The sequence below is a fragment of the Phaenicophaeus curvirostris genome, chromosome 8 (assembly GCF_032191515.1).
Source record: "Phaenicophaeus curvirostris isolate KB17595 chromosome 8, BPBGC_Pcur_1.0, whole genome shotgun sequence".
Taxonomy (NCBI): Eukaryota; Metazoa; Chordata; class Aves; order Cuculiformes; family Cuculidae; genus Phaenicophaeus; species Phaenicophaeus curvirostris.
The window spans coordinates 18,866,492-18,890,178 of record NC_091399.1 but is presented as its reverse complement, the minus strand read 5'-3'; the positions used below and the strand labels follow the sequence as shown (position 1 = coordinate 18,890,178).

General features: G+C 44.8%; 1 protein-coding gene across 1 annotated transcript; it reads right to left on the bottom strand.

The window, feature by feature from the left end:
* Nucleotides 1–345: 345 nt before the first annotated feature.
* FAM20B (FAM20B glycosaminoglycan xylosylkinase) lies at nt 346–23,457 on the bottom strand. Its single transcript, XM_069862643.1, has 8 exons — nt 23,364–23,457; nt 15,235–15,765; nt 12,103–12,189; nt 9,577–9,686; nt 7,091–7,262; nt 4,411–4,602; nt 2,362–2,421; nt 346–614 (listed from the first exon to the last, which is right to left on the bottom strand). Exons 2-8 carry the CDS (start codon nt 15,609–15,611, stop codon nt 383–385), a joined length of 1,230 nt encoding a protein of 409 aa, XP_069718744.1. The 5' UTR covers nt 15,612–15,765; nt 23,364–23,457; the 3' UTR covers nt 346–382.
* Between the last annotated feature and the right edge of the window lie 230 nt (nt 23,458–23,687).

Genomic DNA, 23,687 nt, shown 5'->3' with positions numbered 1-23,687 from the left:
CAACCCTGAATCAGACAAAAGCTTGAAGACCATATGTGGGGAGGAGAAGGGGAGAGGATCATACTGTTCATCTCCATTAGCGTCTGTATTCCACACACTTCCACCAACATCAAGAGCCATTTTCATCCAGTGCCACGTCCACTGCCGGCAATGGACACGCCACAACGGCTGCGATGCCATTACAGGTACTGAGCCATCCGAGGCTCCAGCTTCCCACCTCTCACTGCTGTCAGCCCAAGGTAAAAGCCAGCATCACCTCTGCTCCTCTGGCTTACGTCAGTCCATCTTGGCCACAGCCTTTCCAAACAGATTGTGCTGTTTTTCTATCACTTTTTTGTTTGTTTATTTTTAAAAAAGGAGTTGCATCTGTGTTCCACCACAATTACAAATGAGACAGCGTCATCCTGTCTTCCACCAGCACAACATCTGACCCAAACTGGTCTGTGCACTGCTTCACTGTAGCCAGAATGCTGAGAAGCCGCTGGTCTAGGGCATCCAGATGAGGGTCCGAAAGCACTGGAGAGATGGGGTCATGCGACATAGCAGTTTTTAAGGCAGACTTCAGAACTCCATTCTTCAGGTAATTGAGTCTGTTCCAGGTAGAAACCCGGATGCTGCAAAGGAAAGAAACAAAGATGTCATCACACCAAAGACCCATCAGCAATACCAAAAGCCAACCTCTTGAGGGAGCCTGACACAGCATGGCTTCATTTAAGCAGAAAGGAGTCTTATTACAAAAGTGGTTTGGGCATGGGAGGCTCCAGGTATAACTGGATTATGTGCAACATCTATGTGAAACTGGAAAACAGAAGATGAAGAAAGAATCTAATGTGGTGTAATTCCTATGTTACACCTATGTAATTCCTACATAGGAATGCTTTCAGCTGCTAGCAAGGAGTTCTCCAGTCCTGGAGCCTCCTGAACACAGTTTGAAAAAGACAGAAAATGAATAGTCCAGCTGTTAATTTGAAACCAAACCTCACGTCACCTCAGGAAGAGCATCGCTGACCCACGGGTAATCAGCTGACTGACCCGGATAAGTCAACTGAGCCTCCACAGAAAGTGACCACCACAGTGATTTTTGCTTCCCTGGCTATTGCCCATGTCAGCCCATCTCAACTGCCTGGTTCTGTGAAGTCTCTTGGGATTCTCCCCCAGATTTTTGTGTTTTGGCATCACTGGTCTAAACTGAGGGCTTCTGATGACCTCCAAAGAAACCAGCAATTTAAGCACTGTAACAAACCTACAGTTAAAACAATTACACATATGACTTCTTATACAGCATTTGTCTGGTATCAGAACAAGAGAAAAAACAGGGAACTGCAAAGCCTCTGACACAGATAAACTTCTCTTCTGGCTGTATTTGGGGAATCTAGGTGAGAAGGACTCCAAAAGATACTCATAAAACAAGAAATAAAGAATGTATTTAAAATCGATGTAGGAGAATTGATGTAAAGAATTTGAAAGTTATTCACTTATTCCCCACATGGATGCTGCAAGAATCCTGCAGAACGTAAGGCCAGGTGTGCTGCAGAACCCACAGAGCCTCGCTTATTAAAAAAAGCCACAGCTCTGGCTTTCTGCAGATTTTCCAGGTTTCTCAGGCCCCAAGGAATATGGGAGACAGAACCCTCCAAGGACAGGCTCGAGGAACTCTCAACTAAATGCTTATTTGGGAAGGTTTAATGGAGTTAATGTTCTCTTGAAGTCACAGATGCAGGAAACAGATGTATTTGTATTTTCCTTCCTGGTACTTTTATCTGTTTGTTAGTGAGAAGCAGCAATGGCCTGGTGAGAGCTAGGCCACAGAGGACAGAAATCAGCAAGTTACGGCCTCTAAAAATAAAATTAACAAACACACAGCTCACCAGGCCAAAGGGGAAACAAAATCCTGCAAAAGACCTACCAGCTTCCCTTGGAGAGCAGCATTCCGAGCAGTGCTGCAGCCTCAGTTAGAAAGAACACTTAGAAATGAAGGTAGTTTATTTGCCAGATGTGAAGTCCTGAGCTTCTGTCACAGAGAACTCAAACTGTGATGTGAACTTTGATTCAGCAGGAGCTGGATGGAGACAGCTGCATTGCAAAGGACCTGTCATGCTGACCAAGGACAGATTTGCACCAGTGACCTGGAGGCCAGACTACTTCCTACAGCCTTCGACTGATTTACTGCCTTGATAAATGGGTATTTCTCAGTTTAGGCAGCAACAACAAATCAAGCACACAGTACCTCAAAAAGTAAAGGACTATGAACCTCAGTGAACATTTTCAGGTTGCCAAAATGCATCAAACTTAGTTATATTACAAACTTAAAGGGTAGCAATCACAAGAGTAAGGTGAACAGTGTCCCTACATTTCACTTACATGCAGCACTGATAAAGAGGAGCCAAGATGCTTCTTTCTTCCAGGGCAGGGTTTCCAAAGCTGAAAAGCAAAATTAAAACCAAGTGAACCAGTTGAATTCCTAACGTTGCTCTCAACATCAACACATCCTTAAGGAATTAAAAAGAAACCACTACTGGGCAATTTCTTGCTCCATCAGATGAAATAATTTAAATTAAAACAAAAACAGGCCATGATCAATTAGAGAGATAACTCTCAACAGCATCCGCTAACATACTAGGTAGACAGAAGTCACACCGGTGTACCCAATTCTCTTATCAGACTAGGCCACCCTAGAAATGAACTTGAGAGTAGTTTAGAAATTTTCTGAAGCCAGGGAAAGGAATAATTGCTCTTCTGGATATAGAGTGGGAGCTTTGCCTGTTTGACACAGCTGGACCACGAACAAACTAAACAGCAGCCACGTGCTGCTTTAGACGGCCAAGCTCAGCTCAGCAAACAAGGTGATCAACTTTAACATTCCATGATCACACTTGCTAAGGGAGGTCTGCCAAAAGGATTTCACAGTATTTCAAGCTTTGTCTAAACGCATGCTATTTTTTTTTTTTTTCAGTTTCTTTCCCCTCAGTAAAGATAACTCAGCCTGGCATTACTCTGCTCAAATAATTCTGTTATTAGTAGCTTTAAAACTGGAACAGGCTCCCCAGAGAAGCGGCCACGGCACCACGCCTGTTGGAGTTCATGAAGTGCCTGGATGATGCTCTTAGTCATACGGTTCAGTTTTAGGAAGTCTTGCGTGGAGGAGGGAGTTGGACTCGATAATCCTTATAAACCCCTTCCAACTTGAGGTCTTCTATGATTCTATGAAAAACCTCGTCCTCCTATTCCTCATCTCAAAGGAGCTGAAAGAACTTACACTCAAGCTTTCAAGAAAACAGTCTGCATCTGGGCCTGCAAAGCCCCACACAAAACACTCAACTTGGACACCGCAGACAAATCAGAAACAAGAGAAGTAAGGGACGGAAGGAATCCACTACATGAAAGGCAAACGGGGAAAGAAAGGGTAACTCAAAGCCTTCCAAGGATCTGCCAAGACCAGAGGTCTCAGCTGCTGTGTACACACCGCACAAGTGGTGTGCAAAGTGCTGCAGAGCAGATCCTGGCACAGCCATCAGGAGCCAGGCCGTCTGCAGAAGGGGAAACTGCCCCTGCAGATGGCAGTGCCCATCAGAAAACAACTCAGGAGCCTCTGGACTAAATCACAAGGAAATGGAATAGGTTATCTTTGTTTTTAAGAAAAATCAAGTACATTATTATGATTTAAACAATTTTTTTTGTTTCGTTTTTTATTTTCAATAATTTTTAACTTAAACTATACCACCCAACATACAAAAACTGCAGCAAAGACAGAACAATTCACATTTTAAAAACACACGCTTAATATCAAAGTTTGGCCTCGAGGAGGACTTCTCATCAGCTCCTCTCATTTACCACACACTTCAGTTTTGTTCCATAGCAGTTAATGTCCACATTCACATCATGACCATATTTTGCTCTCAGTATCAGTTCTATTTCCATTTTAATCTTTAACCTTTTAAAACCAGAGCAGACAGATCCATCAGGCAGAGAACGCCAAATTATTCAGAGAAATCTTTTGAAAAGACTTACGTTAAGCACTCACTAACACTCATTAGTAAATAATAAATCACAATTTTTAAATTTCCCCTTAATTGAAAGCACATAGGAAGGGGCTTATCTGGGGATATGAGGAGAGACACAAGCAAACCTCTGGAAGTTCCTTGGGGGAAAAAAGGTCATACTGTGCTAATTTGGGCATTTCTGCAGTATGAGTAAGACTTTGCCCAAAGCAGTTCTATTATCTAGAGCACAGGCTAAGCACCACAGCCTTTGAAGGACCCTAATATCTGGCAAGCAATGTGTGAAGGAAAGCTTTGGATTTTTAGCATAAAAGGTATTAATGAAAATATTAGCACGAGAAAACAGAGATACACAGCAGATAAATGTGTGCCCCTGGGCTTAACACTGCCTGGCCACCAGGATTTCCCTTACCTTTTGGCATTATCCAAGAGGATGAGCATACTGGCTCCTTCATCATCCTGGAAACTCTCGTAGTGATGCCGGTCAGCATTCCCAATCAAATAGTCAAAGATAGCGGTGTCAATGATATCAAGGAGACGAGGGCCAGAGTCATAGGGTGAAGTCTTCTTCACTGCATCACAGTAGCTTTCATCATACTCCCACCTAGAACCATCAAGAGAAAAATCACATCTTCAAGGAACACCGTCATTGTGCATCAACAGTAATTGCAGCTGCCCCTTGATTCACTTACGAGAGCATAAAGCAAAGGTGAGCACAGCAGTCAAGGTGATATAAAGAAGAAAGACCTAGGCAGAAGTGTTTTATGAGAAGGACAGATCCTGTATTGACACCTTAGTGTATGGAGCAAGCTACGGTTTCAGTGCAATGCTACACCACAATCTTCCTGCAGAAAACAAGGTCAGAGTCTGCCTCCTCATGGCTCACAGTTCAGCAGTGGCCAGGCTGCCACATGACACGATTACCATCACAACTTGACTCCCTAAATTTCCTGATGAAGCAGTTCAAGTACTGTGCCTGCTTCTATTGTCTTGACCTGATTCCATCAGCCTTGCTTTCCAGCAATTCTCTTAATTTTTCTAAAGTAAGCATCCTCATTGTGGTTACTAACGACCTCCTCCTCTGTTCAGAGAAGGGCCTCGTATCGTTTCATTCTCCTTCACTCACAGTTGCCTTCTCCCTCCCACTTTACTTCCAGAGCCTCTCACTTTCTTATCCAGTGGCAAGATTTCAAGCTTCCCTTTCTTTCCTCTCCTTCTATACATAACCTAGGCACATACTTGTGGTCTGTAACGCGGACGTCATGTCTCAATTCTCCAAATCTAGGATTTTATATTCTCTTCATCAAAGTTTCATTTTCTTCATCACGGTTTTCAAAGGAGGGAGAAGATCAGAATTTAACTACTAAAGCTGCCACAAACCCTATTCTCCTCTTCTAGAAGCACTCAATATTCCATCTTTCCTCCCCTTATCCAAATCGGAGTGGTCAAAATTTTACCTGCTCCATGTTTTTATTAATGTCGCACACACTCCTCAAATGCTGTCTCTAATTCTCTCCTCCTTTTGCATCAGCTCACACTCATCTTACAGCACAAATCTACGAGGCAGAAGTCTCAGAACATACTTCTCCTAGTACTGGATACCTTTCTTTTACCCTACAGCCCTCTCTCCCTCAAGTGTTTCTCTTTCTCTCATTTCACCTTAGATCAGTACTTAATCTCCTTGCACCAATTTTTCAGATATATTATGCTCTCTCTTCTCATTTTTCATTCACTCTTTCAAGACAGACCTTTCTCTGACATTTATTTCTGATAATTTAAATTGTATTAGCATAGGACTTGGAAGGTCAGGGATTTTATCTATTGCCTGTCCATTAAAAATTATGTACACTAATGTGACTCTGAATTATGTTCAAAGGGTCAACTCAGGACAGAGTAGAAGCAGCTAGATCAGAGAAAAAGAATTCCTGCAGAGTTGTTTTCACTCTAATTATCAGACAGGGAAAAAGGAAAGCGTGACATCTAGAACGTTTAATGTTCCTGATGTTCTCAGAGTGAAAAGCTCAACATGACAAGGAGCAAACCACAGAGCCAGGCAATCCCATCTGAATGAGGCAGAAGCAAGTTTCAAAAACAGCGAATATCAAATCAGCTTATGTATCAGGGTAGAATCCTGCATAAGCAGGCAGGCAGTTTATGATGAAGAACAGTCTCTCAAAAAAGAAACGCCTCCAAGAAATTCAGACAATTAATTATTGCAATTTAACAAGCATTCTATACAGCCAGCGTTGACCTGTTGAAAACAAGGTAACATCTGCTGCTCAAAAATCAAACCGTATATTTAACAGTAAAACAATTCAATGAAGCCACCAGATGAGATTCTTTCTGAGAACAACCACATTATTGAAAATAAATGGATATTTTACATCAAGGACTAAAAATCTCTTTCTAATCACCTGTCCAGGATGCAGACTTTGAAAAATTTAACAAGCTTAAACCCACCTGATCTGGTCATGGCAAACCCCATCCCCAACCCAAATAACTCAAATAATTAACACCTACTGTGCAAGATTGCTAGATCCAATGTTTGTCCTTCTCTGAAAGCATCATTTAGATGCTGAGCGTGGTCCTCAAATATTGGTAGTATCAAAAGCAAAGAACAACTTTGCACTGCCAACCTACTTACGCTAAACCAGCTCCACAACTTCTGAAACAAACTACAATGACCATGAGAAATCAGGCCTGGCAGAAAACAGCACAGTGTTATTGTATTTCAGTGGGCCACACAGACACACAGTGACAAAGCAAGGTCTGGCGGCACAAGAGAAGAGTCTTGGTTTGCCCAGGACCAAGATTTTCAGAGTGTGGAGTGACTGTATGGTGGGGTTCTGTTCCAGACAAGAAATAGAAGAAGGATAGCACTTAGCATCGTGGAAAACAACGAAGATCTCTCTCTTGCTCATTTTAATTTAAATATCAGCCCAGACTCCTTGACTCCTAGTCTTATATCAGGAGAGCTGTCAGAAAAACTCTAGTGTTTGAGAACACTTGCTCCTTAATCAGTCACTTTGTTGCAAGGGTAACTCTGATACAAATCATCATCCACAAAGAACAACACTACCACGTTCTCATACCTGGCCAGTTTGCCTTCACGGTAAGTCCTACCCCACGGGTGCCGATGCTTCTGAAGAGGCCAGACATCCGGTAGCCACAGTGTCACTGACCCCTCCATGATGTCCCCATCTGCACAGGCTGGCTCTGTTTCCCGGCAATAGTAGCACTTCCCATAGAAGCAAGTGTTGTTACCTTAAAAAGATAATAAATAGGTTTCAAAAGAGCAGAACTTAATCCAAGGGACGCCAAAGGAAATTCCAGAGCATGCTGTTGTAGCAAAGCCTTCCCTGGAACAGGATTTCACTGCATTTGACCTCATGCCTCCTACCTCTGAGAGGGAGAGGCTCAAGAGATGAAACAGATGTCTATTCATTCAAAGCAACATTAAAGACTAATATTCAAAGGAGAGAGTAATTATATCATCTAATGTTCTAATAACACTGAGAGTTAACACAACATTGTATTATCAGCATGTTTTTGTGGTCCCCTCCTGGTCCTTAGGACCTTTGCAACCTTAGCACTCCTTGTTTTTTAAATATCACACTTCACGTTCCACATTTCTCACTTTTTTTGAAAAAGTTAACCAAAAAGGGACAAATCAAAAAAGACTCCGCAGAACTCGGATGGACGTGGAACCCTGAGATCTCCCACGCCTCTCAGTTACTTGAGCTGACTCAGCAGGGGAAACACAAATGACTGTCATTGTTATATGACCCAGGGACGCAGATCTGTCAAAAGTTTCATGTGTCTTCTGTAGGAGAGGAACGATGAAACCCTGCAGTCTTTTGTCCCTTAAGGCCTATGTAGCCTGTAGCGTACAGTGACCTACATAGCCTAGATCAACACTTTTAGCTTAACCTTTTCTATTTCCCCCTTCTAAACTGCCTTCCCTTGACTCTCACCAAATCAATGCCAGTTCCACATTCACAGATGTTCTTCCAACACATCCTTCACCTATGTCTCACTTCCTTGTGATTTCACTTATTCCCTGTCCTTTCTTCCCGTGGCCCAACATCCAACATCCTCCCCAAACCAGGCCCAGCTCACTGACAGGTGTGGTTTTCACTTTCCATCCTTACACAATGAGCCTAAATCCCACATCACAATTCCTTAGCCAGCCAGCATTTCTTTGGAGTCCTCCATCCAAAACCAGCTCTTGTGCTCCTCGATTCCCAGTCTGACAACTCAAGGACAGCAGAGATGATAATTTACAACACAGAGCTCACAACAGACCAGATCTCTTATTTGTACGAAAAACCCTGCAAGTCTCTCTTCTTATCCATGGCCTGCAGCAGCTCTAGCAAGAGACAGAGTTCTTTGAGATTCTAGAAGCAACTCCAGCAAATCTGCTCTGGGTACGCATGAACTATCAGAACGTCAGAAATCTGGTGAAATTTAGTTTGACAACAGATCACAATCTTCTCCCCAGACCCACCCATTTCTTTGGCTCACGCTCTCCATAACAGGCCGTTCCAAGGAATCTAAGGAAAGGCAATGAAAATTATGGAATCATTGAATGATTTGGGTTGGAAGGAATCTCAAAGCCTAGCCAGTTCCAATCCCCATGCTACGGGCAGGGACATGTTCCACTAGGTCATGTTGCTCAAAGCCTGGAGCCTTTTCAAGTCAGTATTTCTGCTATAAAACTGCTTAGTTATCTTGGCTGAAATTAAGAAAAGTCAAGTCTGCCCGAACGCAAAAAGAGTTCAGCCAGGCAGAGCAACTCTCATCTGAAAGTTACACCTTATAACTGAAAGTGTCGGGTAGGCTTAGTAGGTGAGACTACCAGCAGTGCTGGTCATAGAAGTAAGCACAGGCACACACGTTTATCAGCTGTAATGAACAAATCGTCTCTAGAGCCTTCTTATTTAAAAAAAAAAAAAAAGGAGAGTAATAATTGGATATTTTATGAAAAGCCTGAAGGAGCTGAGGCTGCAATGTAAATAATCTCTCGGTGCTTAATGACCACTTGGTAGGAGTTCACATTAATAATTCCCATTACATGCCCTTCACAGCACTGTTACTGTAAACAACACGCGGACGTTCTGACACATTCAGTTATGAATGCTCGGCAGGCCCTGATGCAGCACAAACATCTAACATCCCCCGACACATCAGCTCTATAAGTTATCCCAAAGCACCACTGCATTTGCACTAAATACAATCCCTTTTTTTTTTTTTCCTTTCAGGTCTAATCACAGACTCTTCTAACCACCTCTAAGAGCAGCAAGAAAATTCTTACTTAAACACTAATCTCCTCTGTAAGAGCAGCATGAGGGAACGCAGAGCAGTTACAAAGGAAAAACTGCTTGGAGAAAACCAAGTCCTCCTCCCCCACTAAATGGAGTTATACAAACGTTACAATCTCTCTTGACACAGAGAGAGACTTATCAGCTTCCTGCATCGCAGTTTAGAGTTCTAGAACTGTGTCAGATCCCCATGGCTCTTTTTCCCCGTTAAACACGCTCTTCTTTACGGCGTTGCCCAGTCTATGGGATACACTTACCCACAGTCATGAAGGTACCCAGAAGCTGCTCTGTGGCTACTGGTTTGATCTCCGTACGTAGATTCACAAACCTGCCAACCACCAGCGGTGCTCGTCGGAAACCCAGAATTCTGATTTGGGGTAAAAAAAAAAAAAATGACATGAGAATTTGCAACACAGGCAGCAGTTCTCAATTAAAACAAACCAAAACCACAGTCTCTGTGCCACTGTCTGAAACTGAAATAACTGAAACCAAAGGATAAAGCTGGAACCCTGCAGCAACCTCCTCTCTTCTCCAAGGCAAGGTAAGGAAACTCATTTTTCTTAAGTGTCCAGATGTTAAATTTGCTTTACAGGCCAGTGACACTCCTTTATTAGAGCATCTGCAGCCCGCCAACACATGATGCACCAAGCTCCAACTCTCAGAAATCAGACCTCATAGCAGGAATATCCATCATCTGTCTTGTGTGCAGGCTGATGCAGTAACCATATGGCCTTTGGGCTGGTTACATGGGAAGACCATTTATAACTCACAGGAATTACTGCCTATTAAAATATTATGTTTAAATCCAATCAAATTATACTTGAAAGTAAACAATCGAAGAGTTCCTTTGCTTGGCATGATGAGGGAGAAGGGAAGAGAGAAAGGTAGAACAGAACTGAATGCTTGAAGTGTTTAGAAAAAAAAAAAAAAAGAGAGGTGGGAAGAATAAGCATAAAACTGCCAGTCACAAGATCCAGGTTCCACTCCCATGTCTGCCACAGTCTTTGCTCTCTAACCACAAGTGACTTGGGTATTTTTAATGGAATTTTAAAAGGGCTTCAAGAAGGGGCACTTAAATCAGCACAATGTCACCCCCTACACTCTTAATGCATTTCTGATACCCTCTTGGTAGTAGCTGCATCTCAGAAAGAGGGACTGGAAGGGGACTGTCCCTTCTGAAAAAGGGACAACCTTTACTCCACAGAGATACTGGGAGTGTCACTCTAACAGCTGCAGAGTGGTTTGTTTGGATATTCAACAAGTCAGTCCCCTTCCATAAGTATAAAGCACCTCTAACGAAGGGCCACACAAAACATCTGCCTGAGCAAATCACGTACGGATAAAGAGAAAATTCACAGCAAATACAGAGTTATATATAGCTTGAGAAAACCCAGCCATTCCAAGTAAATAAGCACAGAGCTCAAATCTGGAAAACCTTTCCCTGTGTTGTCAAATCCACAGCTGAAAGGCCACTACCCTGGGTGCCACAGACTCCCTTCCCAATACAGGTCAGGTCCTTCTGGGAACAACGGCATCCTCAGACAAGTACATAGCTGCCAACATTCAAAATAAAGGTACACACAAGTTATGTGAGCACATCGGGGCTGCTAGGTATTCCTGAAGAATACAAAGGTGCAAAGAGAAGAGAAAGGCCAGTGAAACAAGCACAAGCCCAGAACCAAAGAAACAGCAAGGAAGAGCTAAGAAAGGGGCTGGCCGCTGGAAATAGGCTTTGAACTGTTGCTTTATAATATCTGCCTTTTTCGGGGAACCTGAAGCTTTAGGTTTATTGAAAGCACAAATGGACAAGATATCTGGCCACATCGTCTCCTTCTGGTCTTAAAACACCCTGATCTGGGCTCACCACCTCAAGAGCGCAACAGCAGCAATGTATATTACATAAGTAGTTATTGCCAAAACTTTCCTGAATCACTTATGTCCATTGCCAGTACAACGTGTTCCACAGATGAACTGGGACTAACAAACATATCTTCTGCTGCTTATGAATTCAGTAACAGTGAATAACTATTATTTATGCCCTGAGAAACCTCAATTTCAGTTCAACCATTGTATTCTTGATTACGTTTGTCCCTCCTTATTTCCTTTCCCAAGATTTTAAGTCTCTTAAGAATTTTTTGCATCTTCAATTATCTTCAGAAATCTTCTCTGAAGTGCGAACACAGCCCTCTTATGATGAGACCAGACTGTGCTCATTTATTCTAGATGAAACTGCACCACTAACAATATTTCATAGCTACCACATTGAGCGTTTGAGATTTTCTGTCCCATTGTTTGTTGTCTTGTCACTTTGTTTTTCTTCTGGTAATTTCAACTACAGCTCTGGTCCACAAAACCACCTGGGTACCCCTGAATACGATTAAGATATGAATAGCTGTTTTTCTCTAGGATGTACCATTCATATCTGGTCTAGATTAAATTGGACATCAGACATTAACTTTTTAGTGTACTACACATTAACTTAGCACATGCATTCAGCATTTTAGACTCTTCTGCAGCATTTGGCTAAGCGCTTTCTTCCATATAATATAAAGTATCAGTGGTTTCAGCTCTCATCCTCCTCAAATTGGTCACAAAAACCTTAAATGTTAGAATCTTGCACAGATCTTTGAAATTAAGTTTGATTTTTGGCTTCACTGTGCTCCACTGGCAGGCTACAAATAGCTTATATCTAAAGTGTACTCTTCAAGCATTTCCTTTTTCCCCCAACTCCGAAAAAGTGTTTACCAGAGACAATAAAACAAGGTAACCCAATAATTCCGTACCTGTCCAAGTGAAAGGCTGCCACTTCTGCGTTGTGTCTGTCATAGCCAGCGTATGGCTCTCCTTCCACCACGTAATCCCTGGCATATCTGTAATTGAAATAAGTCAAATAAAGTGATTCATGCAGGATTTCCATCAATTTTGCTGTTCAGAGTAACAAGTATGATAACAGTGCTATGTTAAACAGACCCTGGGTCACTTTCAAAATGATTGCCAATGGGAGAGGGAAAAGCATTAATGAGATTAAATAGCGTACAGACTGTTGAAGTACTAAATAAGGAGGGAAGGTCAGCAATGTACAGTGGTCTCAAGAACTTGGGAAATGGTGCCAATTCAAACTAATGAGTTTTAATTCAACCATATGCCAAGTCACATCTAAGAACAAAGAGCACAGACACAGCTACAGAACACGGGATTATTTATACTGGAAAGTGGCAACTCCACAAACGATTTTGGTGCTAGAATGGATTGTAGATTAATGCGAAAATACAATCTGATATTGTGGAAGAAATGCCAAGTGCAATCTTTAGGAGCAAGAAGACCAGCAAGTGTGAACCTGAGGACTATTCTGGATATAAAAGACTCTTTATTCTGGTGAAGGAAAGACATAATGAACAGCAAGCAATAGAAATTAGACACTCATTACAACAACAGTGAAGCAGCAGGCTTTTTTTTTTTTCTTTTCTCTTTTTAATAGATGTTACTTAAACAGTCAAGGCAAACACAAATTTCTGAGATTCGTAACATCTCATGAGCACAAAATGCTGCAATCAACACCAAGCAAATGAATGAAATGCACTACGTTTTCAAATAATGTAAGGCCCAATTAGATAATCTATTTTCTTATTTCTGTCTATGTATCAAATTGTGTAAACTGCATTATCCCCAACTGATTTGGGGTTCAAGCAGTGGCACTGACAATATAAAAGAAGCCAGGGTGCTCTACTTTGACGTTTTAACCCTGCCTAAAGGACATCTCGGGCAAAACAGTCCATTTCATCAGCCTGAGCAAAGGCCTCAGCTTCTCTGCAACGCAGCTCAAAAGAGAACTAACCAGTGCAGGGTGGTGTGGAGTTTTTTGGAGGAGAATCTGGAAAGATTCCTGCCAAATCAGAACTCACACTAAAGAATCCTCTTATTTCACATGCGCCACTGGCATGTGATGGTGACAACTGTTCATCATCAGTAACGTAGGCTGGATTTTCAAGTAATTTTGAAATGAGACCGCTAACTCTCAGAATCTGTCCTCAAAGTCAAGTCTTTTATATGCATTTACAGCAGGCTCTTGAAAATATGGTCACATTTTGAAAGCTGCAGAGCTAAAGCTTATTGGTAAAACACAACCAGCTTCTTGTTTCCATGCACAGCAGGTATCTAATCCTTTCTAGGGCAAAGGTTGCAAATCAAGAGAATTCACTCTTCCCCAACCAGTAAGTTCCCTCAACATGTGTTTCAGTAACTTTCGCACACCTTTCAGGACAAAATTAGTTAAGGAGACTACCCTGCAATGACAGAACAAGACACTACCCACAACCCTAGCTAGTCAGCCAACAGAATGAGGGTCTACCACTACGGCTAGGGCCCTCCTCCCCCGGGCCAGCAGCCCTCTGGTAAGCACCCCAGCTACATGTGGCCCTGATGGAGCACAGTCAGTGTTCACCTGCACAGACATTCCATTATGGGAATGTAATTTAATGCAAAAGGCCTTACAGCACTCACTCACACAGAAAGCGCTGTAGAAATGCCACGTCTTGTTACTGCTTTTATTGGACGAGCTGCCTGTCGTACCACTGAGACTTCGGTGTGAAAGGTTCACACTGAACAAACACAGCCCAGCCCCACAGTGAAGCTCTAGTCAGAGGAGTACTTGACCACACAGAAACAGAGCTGTCAATTCATGAAGTGGAGGGCAGATTTCTCATTCTCTAACTGCTCATTAACATGACAAAACCATCAGGCTTGCTCAACCCCACACCCTCTGGAGAGAGATGAACTCATTCCACAATGACGGCAGTGCTCTCCCATCAAACACACCTACCTTACCTTTTTCTATATCTCCATTTCCCTGAAGGCAAAGAGTTCAAAAAGCTTGACAGACACACACAAGACTCTTCAAAATTGCTCAGTCATGTCAAATTTCCCTATGGATCTCCGTAAACAGAGGCCTTAACACGGAAGTATCACTACCTGCCCATTCTTGCAGTGCTTTTCCAGTATTTGCTATTGGCTGATGGAAATCTTGGGGCTCTCCCTCTGACCTACCAAGCCATTTTTGCAGTCTTCATGCTCCTACATCAGACACCCAGACCTACGCTTAAGACCAGCGTCACCTTTCACTCCTTTTCTGCTCCTAAGCTGCATGCTTTTTGCCAGGCTGATGTGACCCTTACTCAGAAAGAGCAGGCAAGACTTCTCTCCACATTGCCAGAAGCTGCACTTCCACAGGCAGGAAGATACCGCTTAAAAACATCAGGTTTAACCAACATCCCCTCCGGACCGAACACAGTGATAATTCTTTTAACCTAAAGACAGGCTGTTTCGAGCATCAAAACCATGCAGCCTGAGAGAGAGCTGGCACAGCAACCTCATTGTTTAGTCTGGAGAAGAGGAGGCTGAGGGGATACCTCATAACTCTCTACAGCTCCCTGAAAGGAGGTTGTAGGGAGGTGGGTGCTGATCTCTTCTCCCAAGTGACAAGCAATAGAACAAGGAGAAACGGCCTCAAGTTGCCCCAGGGGAGGTTTAGATTGGATTTTAGAAAAAAAAAAATCTTTACCAAAAGAGTGGTGAAACTTTGGAACAGGCTCCCCGGAGCAGTGATGGAGTTCCCTTCCCTGGAGGCGTTCAAAAAGTGTGTAGATGTGGGACTCTGGGACACGGTTTAGCAGGCATGGTGGTGTTGGGCTGACAATTGGACTGGATGAACTTAGAGGTCTTTTCCAAGCTTAACGATTCTACGACTCTGATATTACTAAAAGATCAGTGAGGCTGTGTACTGTCTATCTCACAAGTAACAGGGCGGTCTTTCCATTCACATGTAAATACGTAACTTAAACATTAATGCAACAACATGAAGATTAAAAAAAAATAGACATCAGGCAGTTATTAGTTCAGTCACTGAAGGCAGCATTTACCTCTTGGGTTTGAAGACAACCTTCTGTCCTCCTTCAAGTATAAGCAAAGCTTTCAGTTGGGTCCCTTTGTATCCCACATCAGCTTTTATTATTTTCTTCGTTGTCATGGCATGCATAACAGCCCCTAGCTCGGGCGTCTCCTCCGGATACACCTCCCGGGGCACCACCCACTGGGCTGCAATCTCCCAAGGGGACTGCAGCGTGTGGTCGAGCCTGGGGTCCAGTTCTACGTGGAGGCTGGCCATCATGCGGTGAAAGGCGCGCTGGTCCTCTCGGTTGGCAGCTGAGGTGTCCAAGTTATCAATGAGGAAAACTTTTGTGAAAATGAAGATGACAAGAAGGATGGCCAACAACACAACTCGCTGCTTTAGCTTCATGGTGACCTTCAACCCTTCTCCCCTGACCCTTTCTTCCACACGTTACAGGAAGTCTATTGGAGATCAGGGTGAGGAAGGGGGTGGTAGTTAATGGATTTCATTCATAACTTGCATTGTGACTGAAGTATCACCACTGAAGCATCTTCTGGTGCCCCTAAAATTAAACAAAGCAAACTTACAAAACTGCATTCCTGCAGATCCCACCAAACTCAACATCAATTTTATTCTTGGGACATAAGTCTGCATTTATGTACACGTGCATCTTAAAGCCCAAAGATTTCTGTTGAAACACAAGGGGTTTGCTGTCTTCCTGCAGCCTGTCAGTGTTCTGCATGAGCAGGGGAATTGCCCAATAGCACCTCTACACGACTGAAATCATAACAGCTGCAACTACCATGGGCAAGACTTCTGCCGAGAATTGTAGTTGAAGTTAACGGCTCCAATCTCACAAACACGTTTCCATTAGTAAGAGAACCCAAGACTGCTGCTTTCCTACAGATTTGTCCCTCAAGAGCAATCTCCTAGGTAGATTTTCTGACATCCGACAACGGGTGAGAACAGCTGTCCAGCCCAGGGCATGGTATAAGACAGAAGGGCAGAACAGACTTAATTTGTTTATTGCCTTTCATTTGTTGCCACTATCGCTTGCACAGCTTTCTTCCATTCTTCAAAAAAAAGAGCCGAGGACGACATCTTCACTTCTTAGTGATAAGTCTTCTGCAGTTAACTGTAAAACCCATAACCACAGGAAATATACAAACTATCTGTAATCTCAGCACCAAATTAACAAGAAGAAACCCCAAACACTAGTACTGTCTCTCCTCAGAAACTTCACCTACAGGAGAGTTGAAACCACATCTGTGTTTCTGTACCTGCAATGGGCTGCAAGATGTCTGGCCCCTCAGCAAGCCTGGGTCAGCACAGTATCAGCATGCAAGGACCACATAACACACGATCAACTGCATTTCAGTTATGAGGACAGAAATTATCTTCAGAATATTAGTTAAACGAAGTCAAAACCCAAATGGAAAGAGATACTAATGCACATCTTTGAGAAATGCTTGGAGCCAGCCCAGATTTCCCTTTGCACAAGCTATGCTAATCATGAAAACCACAAATGGCACCCTGAGCTGTGGTAGGACTAATATAGAAAAGCCTTCTCATGTGATTGAACAATAAGCGTATAAACCAGTCATTACTAATCATGTCAGCAGAGGGACAAGCTGCACAGGCTAAGTTAATTTACCAGCAGGAACCACAGGACTATGACTTGCTGGACAAACGTAGACCGCAGCCACCTTCAGTGCCTGGATGCCGTGCCCTCTTTGCGGAGCTCACGGGGGTACCATGATTCCACGGGTTGGAGCAGATCCCCACCAAAGAGTGGCAAACCACAGATGGCAGTAACGCATCTTTTGAGCAAGCAGTCAGTGCAGAACCAGGCTTGTCACAGTGTAAAGCCAGATGCAAGCCCAAGAACGACTCTGCAGCACCTTAAACGAATTCAGATTAGGTCTGTTGTGGACCCACCCTACCTCCCAGCCGCAGGGCTCTCCCACCTCCGTGTGCGTCAGTGTTAGGAGCATTCCTACCGCCCAGCTGGAAAGCAGCGCAATGGTCGGGCTGCTGGCCCACCCAAACATCGACCACCACCTCTGGTTTGTGCGTGAACCCCCTACTATGCTGAGGTTTTGAGCCTATGCACAGTTTATCACCCGACAGCACTACACTGCAACTGGTGCAACAGGAGATGACCCACTGAGTGTCTACAAACCCTACCCATCTACAGAGTAAGCTGCTCAAGCCAGCACTGCCACCTAAACAATGTCCCAGTCCTCTCCATACTGCCAACCTTCTTGCAATGAACTCATGAATGATGTGATCACTGTTAAAGCTTCGTAATTTTTATTTATTAATTTCTGGCTACATCCCTCCTCCCCCCAGATCTGATCTCCAACATCATTTCACAAGCATCTGAGGACACACCATGAGGCCAAGAACGAGCGTTTCTCCTGGCAGCAGCACCAGTGATTACACGTGGAGGCAAAACTACAGCCCAACAAACAGTACGCAGCAGAACCGTTCAGAAACAGCCACAGATCCCAACAGGGACCAGGAAACTCTGTAACAAACTTTCGGATCTCCCATTTTCAAACCCGCTCCTTCCAGCACAGCCACCAGGCCGAACATCACTTCGCTTACAGGCATCATGCTGTGACGATGCAGATACATGGCTTTTAGACCCATTCGCTGTTTGAATATTCTTACCTCAGGTCTCAGCTCAGTTTAGTTTGACCCTTTCTAAGTTACACATTCTGTCTCTCAAATAGTCCCCATAAAACCTGTCTGCAGAAGCAGGAAAGAAAGCGAAAGTCTCCCAGTCACAGCGAGTTAAAACTGAACAAGTTGTTTAATGTTAACAGCAACCAGAAAACAGTAACACAGAACCCTCACAAAGGGTAGAGTGGAGGGTGAAAGAAGGCTACCAAGCCTCAGGGATGCTTCAAACCAGCACTACGGTCCCATTAACTATGTAACCGGAACCTATGGGAAAATAAGCACTTGTATTCATAGTGAAAGACAACAAGCCACATGTTTATATGGAAATCTAAGCAAATTACTGTTCATCTCAGTCCTGTTCAGGCAGCCTGTATTTCTCTAAACAGCGTGGCAACATGCGTATTAGACACCGCAAGCATGAGGAGGAGAAGCACAGGCAAGGACAATGTGCCTGCCCCCAGCTCTTGCCAATACACGATCACTCATACAAAGCCGTATATCACAACAGTATTCTTAGAGCCAAGAAAGCAAGCGAAGCGCACCAGGCTGCCGCTGCACCCTCTCGTTGTAATGTCATAATTTTACTTCTTTAAAGTAGCATTCTAAATCATTCTTAACGTTGATGCAATCAAGATCTGCTTTCATTCATTTTTAAAATCCCTGGGAGTTTGTAAGAAGTTTCAGAGAAGAACACAGTTCCTTTCAGAACTGTCACTCCTCTTTATGAGACTTGTATACACGGACATAGACTCCAAGGCGGCCCCGCAGCCCAGTGTCAGCCAGTGAAAGCACAGGACAGAAACATTTTGCACCTCTGGAGCTCAAGCTGGGCTCACACTTTCTCAGACTTATTTCCAGGAATGCCAAGTTTCTTTAGGGGTATCCTTCTTGGGGGCTGGGGGCAGAACATCACTAGAACCACCACTTATGTTAAAGGTCATTAAGCTGATCTTTTGTGACAGCTTTGAAATTAATTTTAGCTGAAACCCTCCAATGACGTAAGCAGAATGAAAAAAGAAAAATTAAACATTTGCTATCAGATGGTTAAGTAATTCCTCTAACTGCACACCAAGTCCTCACCAAACGTTCCTCCCAAAGTTCCACAATTACTCCTTGATTTTGCCCTCTGCAGCTTTAAGCAGGTGAGTCGCCTTTGGCTTTTGTTGACATCTGTCCAAGTGAGTCATCAACAGTCTCCAACAAACAGCAAACCACCCTGAGGCTGCTACGCGATGGATTTCACAGGCTGCCATCAAAACCTGTACATCACTCCTTCCGAATCAACACTATGCTCCTTGCAGTACAAGCCAACAAAAATGAAGCCCTTCATGGAGAAATGTACCATACAGTGAGAACTTAACACTTTATTGCTTTCAGCTGAAGATGACAAGACTGTGAGTGTCAAGGTGTTGTAAGAAAATGCATACCCAGTTTTGGAAGAAGTTAATTGGAAGAAAAGGACAAGTCTTTGGAAAAGACTTGGATTGGAAAAGAGCATTATGAAAGCTCAGGAAACACAAAACTGGTCCTGGAATGAGGACAGAGACGGCGAAAGCAGCCACAGAAACAAATGAAATAATAACAACCCTCCAAAGTTTTAAAAAGGGAAAAACAGAGTGAGCTGTGAGCAGGACTCTGGAACAAAGAGCAACAGGGTGAATGCAGGGATAATCTCAGGAGGAGACCTAAAGAGGAGATGGTTCCAGAAACTGGCAGGAGTGAGAGAATAAAGCAAAGATCTTTGCGCTTGACAAAAGGCGCAAGGGGACAGAGCAGCCGCTTCTTTCTACGTAAGAGTTGTGGGAATATGGGATGTACTGGATGATACCAGACGCTCTTTGAACCAGAAGGCATGAGAGAAGAAAAACTGAAATCAAGTTTTCAGAAGTCGAGTACATCTTAAGCCCCCAACCAGAACTAACACGATACAACAACAGAGACACCCACAGTCCCAGGACAACATTTCCTCCTGCTGCTGGCCTACAGTCCTATATCTCTTACCAACAGCGGGGAACTCTAAATGTGAGTGTTTTTTTCCCTTTTCTTTTTTTCTTGAGCTTCTGCTTAGCATCACCTCCTGCTACCATCACTAAAAAGATATAATCCAAAGAGTTTTGTTTCTTTACCACCCGAACTCCATCTCTACAAAAAATCCCACTTTCCTCTTTACCATTTTATCACATCCTTGATTAACTAAAAAAAAGAAAACAGTCAAGAAAAAAAACCAACCACACCAGCATATTAATAGTACTGTCAACTGGCAGGTCTGCCTAAGAAGTAGCCCCTGTTTGTGCTATACCTTCGGGATATCTCCTGATCGATGTTCTCTCATTCCAGCCAGGTCGGTATTCTCAGCGAAGCAACAAGCCTTCCGACGCAATACACAAACAACAGCGTCTTCTCAGCATCAGGGGTGTTACTGTGCACACAAACGCCTGAACCCAGCTATGCCCACTGGCATTAAATACTGACACCACATCACTTCACTCCCAAGTTCAAAAAGCAGCTGGAAACTCGCCTGCTGCAAACAGCAGCAAAGCCACAGCCACCATTATCAGCCTACAGCATCAGCAGAGAACAACATCCCCCAAAACCATGTTTAATAGAGTTACAAGATCAATGCTATGCCACATAAAATCACCAGATTGATCTTTCTCCCTATCCTCCCCTCCCTGGCCAGCTCCTTGGTGGCTCTGGCTTCCCCTCTCCAATGAAGCCTTGCTATTTCAGGTTTCGCAGGCCAGCTCTACAGACGTTGGCTGAGACATTTCAGATTCATTCTGTCATTGCTGCTCTCTATACCCTGCCTTTTTGTAAGAGTTTGTGTAAGAGTTTAGCAAAGCAGTGATTGAGACTCCACGCTTGTTTAACTTTCTGCTATTTCTCCATCTCTCTTCTATTACCACCTCACTATCTACGGGCAAAATCTTTCTGACAGTGTCTGCTCAGACTTTCCTTCCCACACACATAACTGCAACCCTGCTTGAGAGCTAGAGACAAATATGAAAGATCACGTGCATTTTAACCGTTGCACCATTTTTTTGTAACTGCAAAAGTCAGTAACTGCCCAATATATTCTCACACGGCTTCTGAGAAATGAAATAACTATGTCGATCTGTCCGCCCACCTTGCCCCATTACTAACTTTAGAATCCTGTACCCGTGTTTCTGCCAAATTTGTCAGAGCTTTACATAAAACAACTGGCCAGATGGAGGACAGGAGGCTCAGAAAGCCAGGGACAACTCAGAATGCACCTTCCCTCTCTGCCAGCAGCCTGGGCACTCAGAACATGGGAACGCTTGGCTCACTGGCTGCGTGCTTAAAGATGGGGCAGATCGGGACATCGGCTACCAGGAGACCGAAGGTGGCAGGAGACGGGCAGGAGTTGCTACAGAGGGATATGGCAAACAACTCAGGAAATGGGGTTTCATTAGTTCTCCTCACAGAACAAGTTCCTTCAAGCAGGGTTCGTATGGAAACGAAATTTATATAATCACACTTTTTACCAGTAAGCTTTTGGCTCTGCTGGTTGATTTCAAACCCATCTGAGAGAACAGTAGATGTTTTGAAGAGGGAGTTTGTGTGTTTATTGGAGGCTGGCAGCTGGAGAGTGCTGAGGGAAAGGCTGCAGCGTCAGCTCAACAGTCGTACGTTGGCCCTGGCCATCTGGGCAACCAGTGTGCACACAGCTGGTGCACGGAGGGAGCTGGAAACGCTGCGCGTGAGGGAAGGAATTGAAAATACTGCGAGACGTGAGGCAGAACAGTAAGGATAGGAGCTGAGGGCACCAGAATGGAGAGTGCTAGGACCTGAGCAGAAAACTAAAGAAAACAGGCCCATTTCAACACTAAGGAAATAACAGCCCCTCATCCCTCTTACTGAGGTCCCACCTGCCCACAGAGGGTGAACAGATAACAATAAAGTGAGCTGGAAACATTAGAGGAGCCTTGTTCACCTTGGAAGTAAAGCCAATGTAGTGAGAGAATTCTGTAGGTCCTTCTCAACTTGAGGTTCTGAGGTTTATTTGAACTATACTACAGCACCAAAACTATACTATACTATAGCACCAGAACCTCAACCACAGCCTGTGTCCATCTGACATGCAGTAACAAGCAGCCCATCTCTGCTATAAGGCAGAGCCAAACCATTTCCCTTCCTCCCAAGAAGAGAGGTAGGAGATGACAAACCAGAGGAGGAGAGATGTGAGCTGGAGATTAATCTTGTCCCAGCCATGCAGGTTAAAGTGAAGGACACAAGGGGTCCATAGAGTCACTTCCAAAGTAAAAGGAGACTGCAGTATTAACGACTACCCTGTAACAAGCACCAGGCCAGATGGACTCAGATGGAATTTCCTGCAGGAGCAGAGCATACCTGTCCCCGCTCTCTCCATCTGCTCAGCCCCCAAGCCTGAGCAGCTGCTGTGAGACAAACACCTTGGCTAGAACAAACCAAGCCAGCTGTAGGGCTGGTGCCTGACTTCATTGGAGTGGAGCTGGTGGCAGACAGGGAAACCCACAGCCTTGACAGCCAGGTCCAGCCGGCAGCACTCAGTGCATTCCCTGCAGCTGGAAGTGGGGAGCACGTGCCCTGTCACAGACTCATAGAATCCCTAGGTCAGAAAACAACTTTAAGATCATCAAGTTCAACCATACCCATCCACCACCCTAAGCACTTCACTCACTAGTCTTTTACACACCTCCAGGGATGTGGACGCAACCACCTCCCTGGGCAGCCTCTACTGGTGCCTAAGAGCCCTTTGGGTGAAGAATTTTTTTTCTGATGTGTGATATAAACCTCCCCTGGTGCAACTTGAGGCCATTCCCTTGCATTCTGTTGCTTGAGAGAAGACACCAGCACCCATCTTGCTACAACCTCCTTTCAGGAAGCTGTAGAGAGCGATAAGGTTGCCCCTCAACCTCCTTTTCTCCAAGATAAAACAACCCCAGCTCCCTCAACTGCATCCAGCACCCTGATGTCCCTGTAAGGAGGGGCCCAGAACTGAACACGAGACTTATGGCATCACAGAATGTCCGGAGCTGGAAAGGACCCACAGGCTGAGAGGGTTGGGGTTGTTCAGCCTGGAGAGGAGAAGGCTCCAAGAAGACCTTATAGCGACCTTCCAGTGCCTGAAGAAACTGTACAAAAAAGCCGAGGAAGAACTTTTACGAGAGCACAGAGCGATAGGACAAGGGTGAACGACTATAAAATGGAAGGGGGAAGGTTTAGATTAGACAGTAAGAAGAGATTCTTAATGATAAGAGGAGTGAGGCTGGGGCTGCCCAGGCAGGGGGAGCTGCTCCAGGCCAGGCTGGACGGGGCTGGGAGCCCCTGAGCCAGGGGAAGGTGTCCCCCCCGCGGCAGGGATGGGACTAGGTGGGCTCTGAGGTGCCTTCCCACCCAACCCACCCCACGATCACCCCACGATCACCGACTCTCCCTCCGGTCGCGGCACAGGACAGACCCCGCACTCACCCCGCGCGACCGAGCGCCTCGTCCAACCGCCTCCCGGGTCTCGCCAGGCCCGGGGAGACGCGCCAGCCTCACTCTCCCCGGGCACAGCCGAGCGGGGGAGGCCCTCACCGCCCGCACGGGACGGCCCGGCCGCATCCACCGCCCGCGCCCCGCGGCCGCCGCCGCCACCTCCCCAACATGGTGCCGCCCGGCAGCCCCGCCCCGCGCCGCCGCGGCCAATGGGAGCCCGCGCAGAGCCCCGCCCCCTCCGCCGCGGCCAATGGGAGCCCGCGCAGAGCCCCGCCCCGCCCCACAGCGGCCAATGAGCGCCCGCCTCTAACCCCG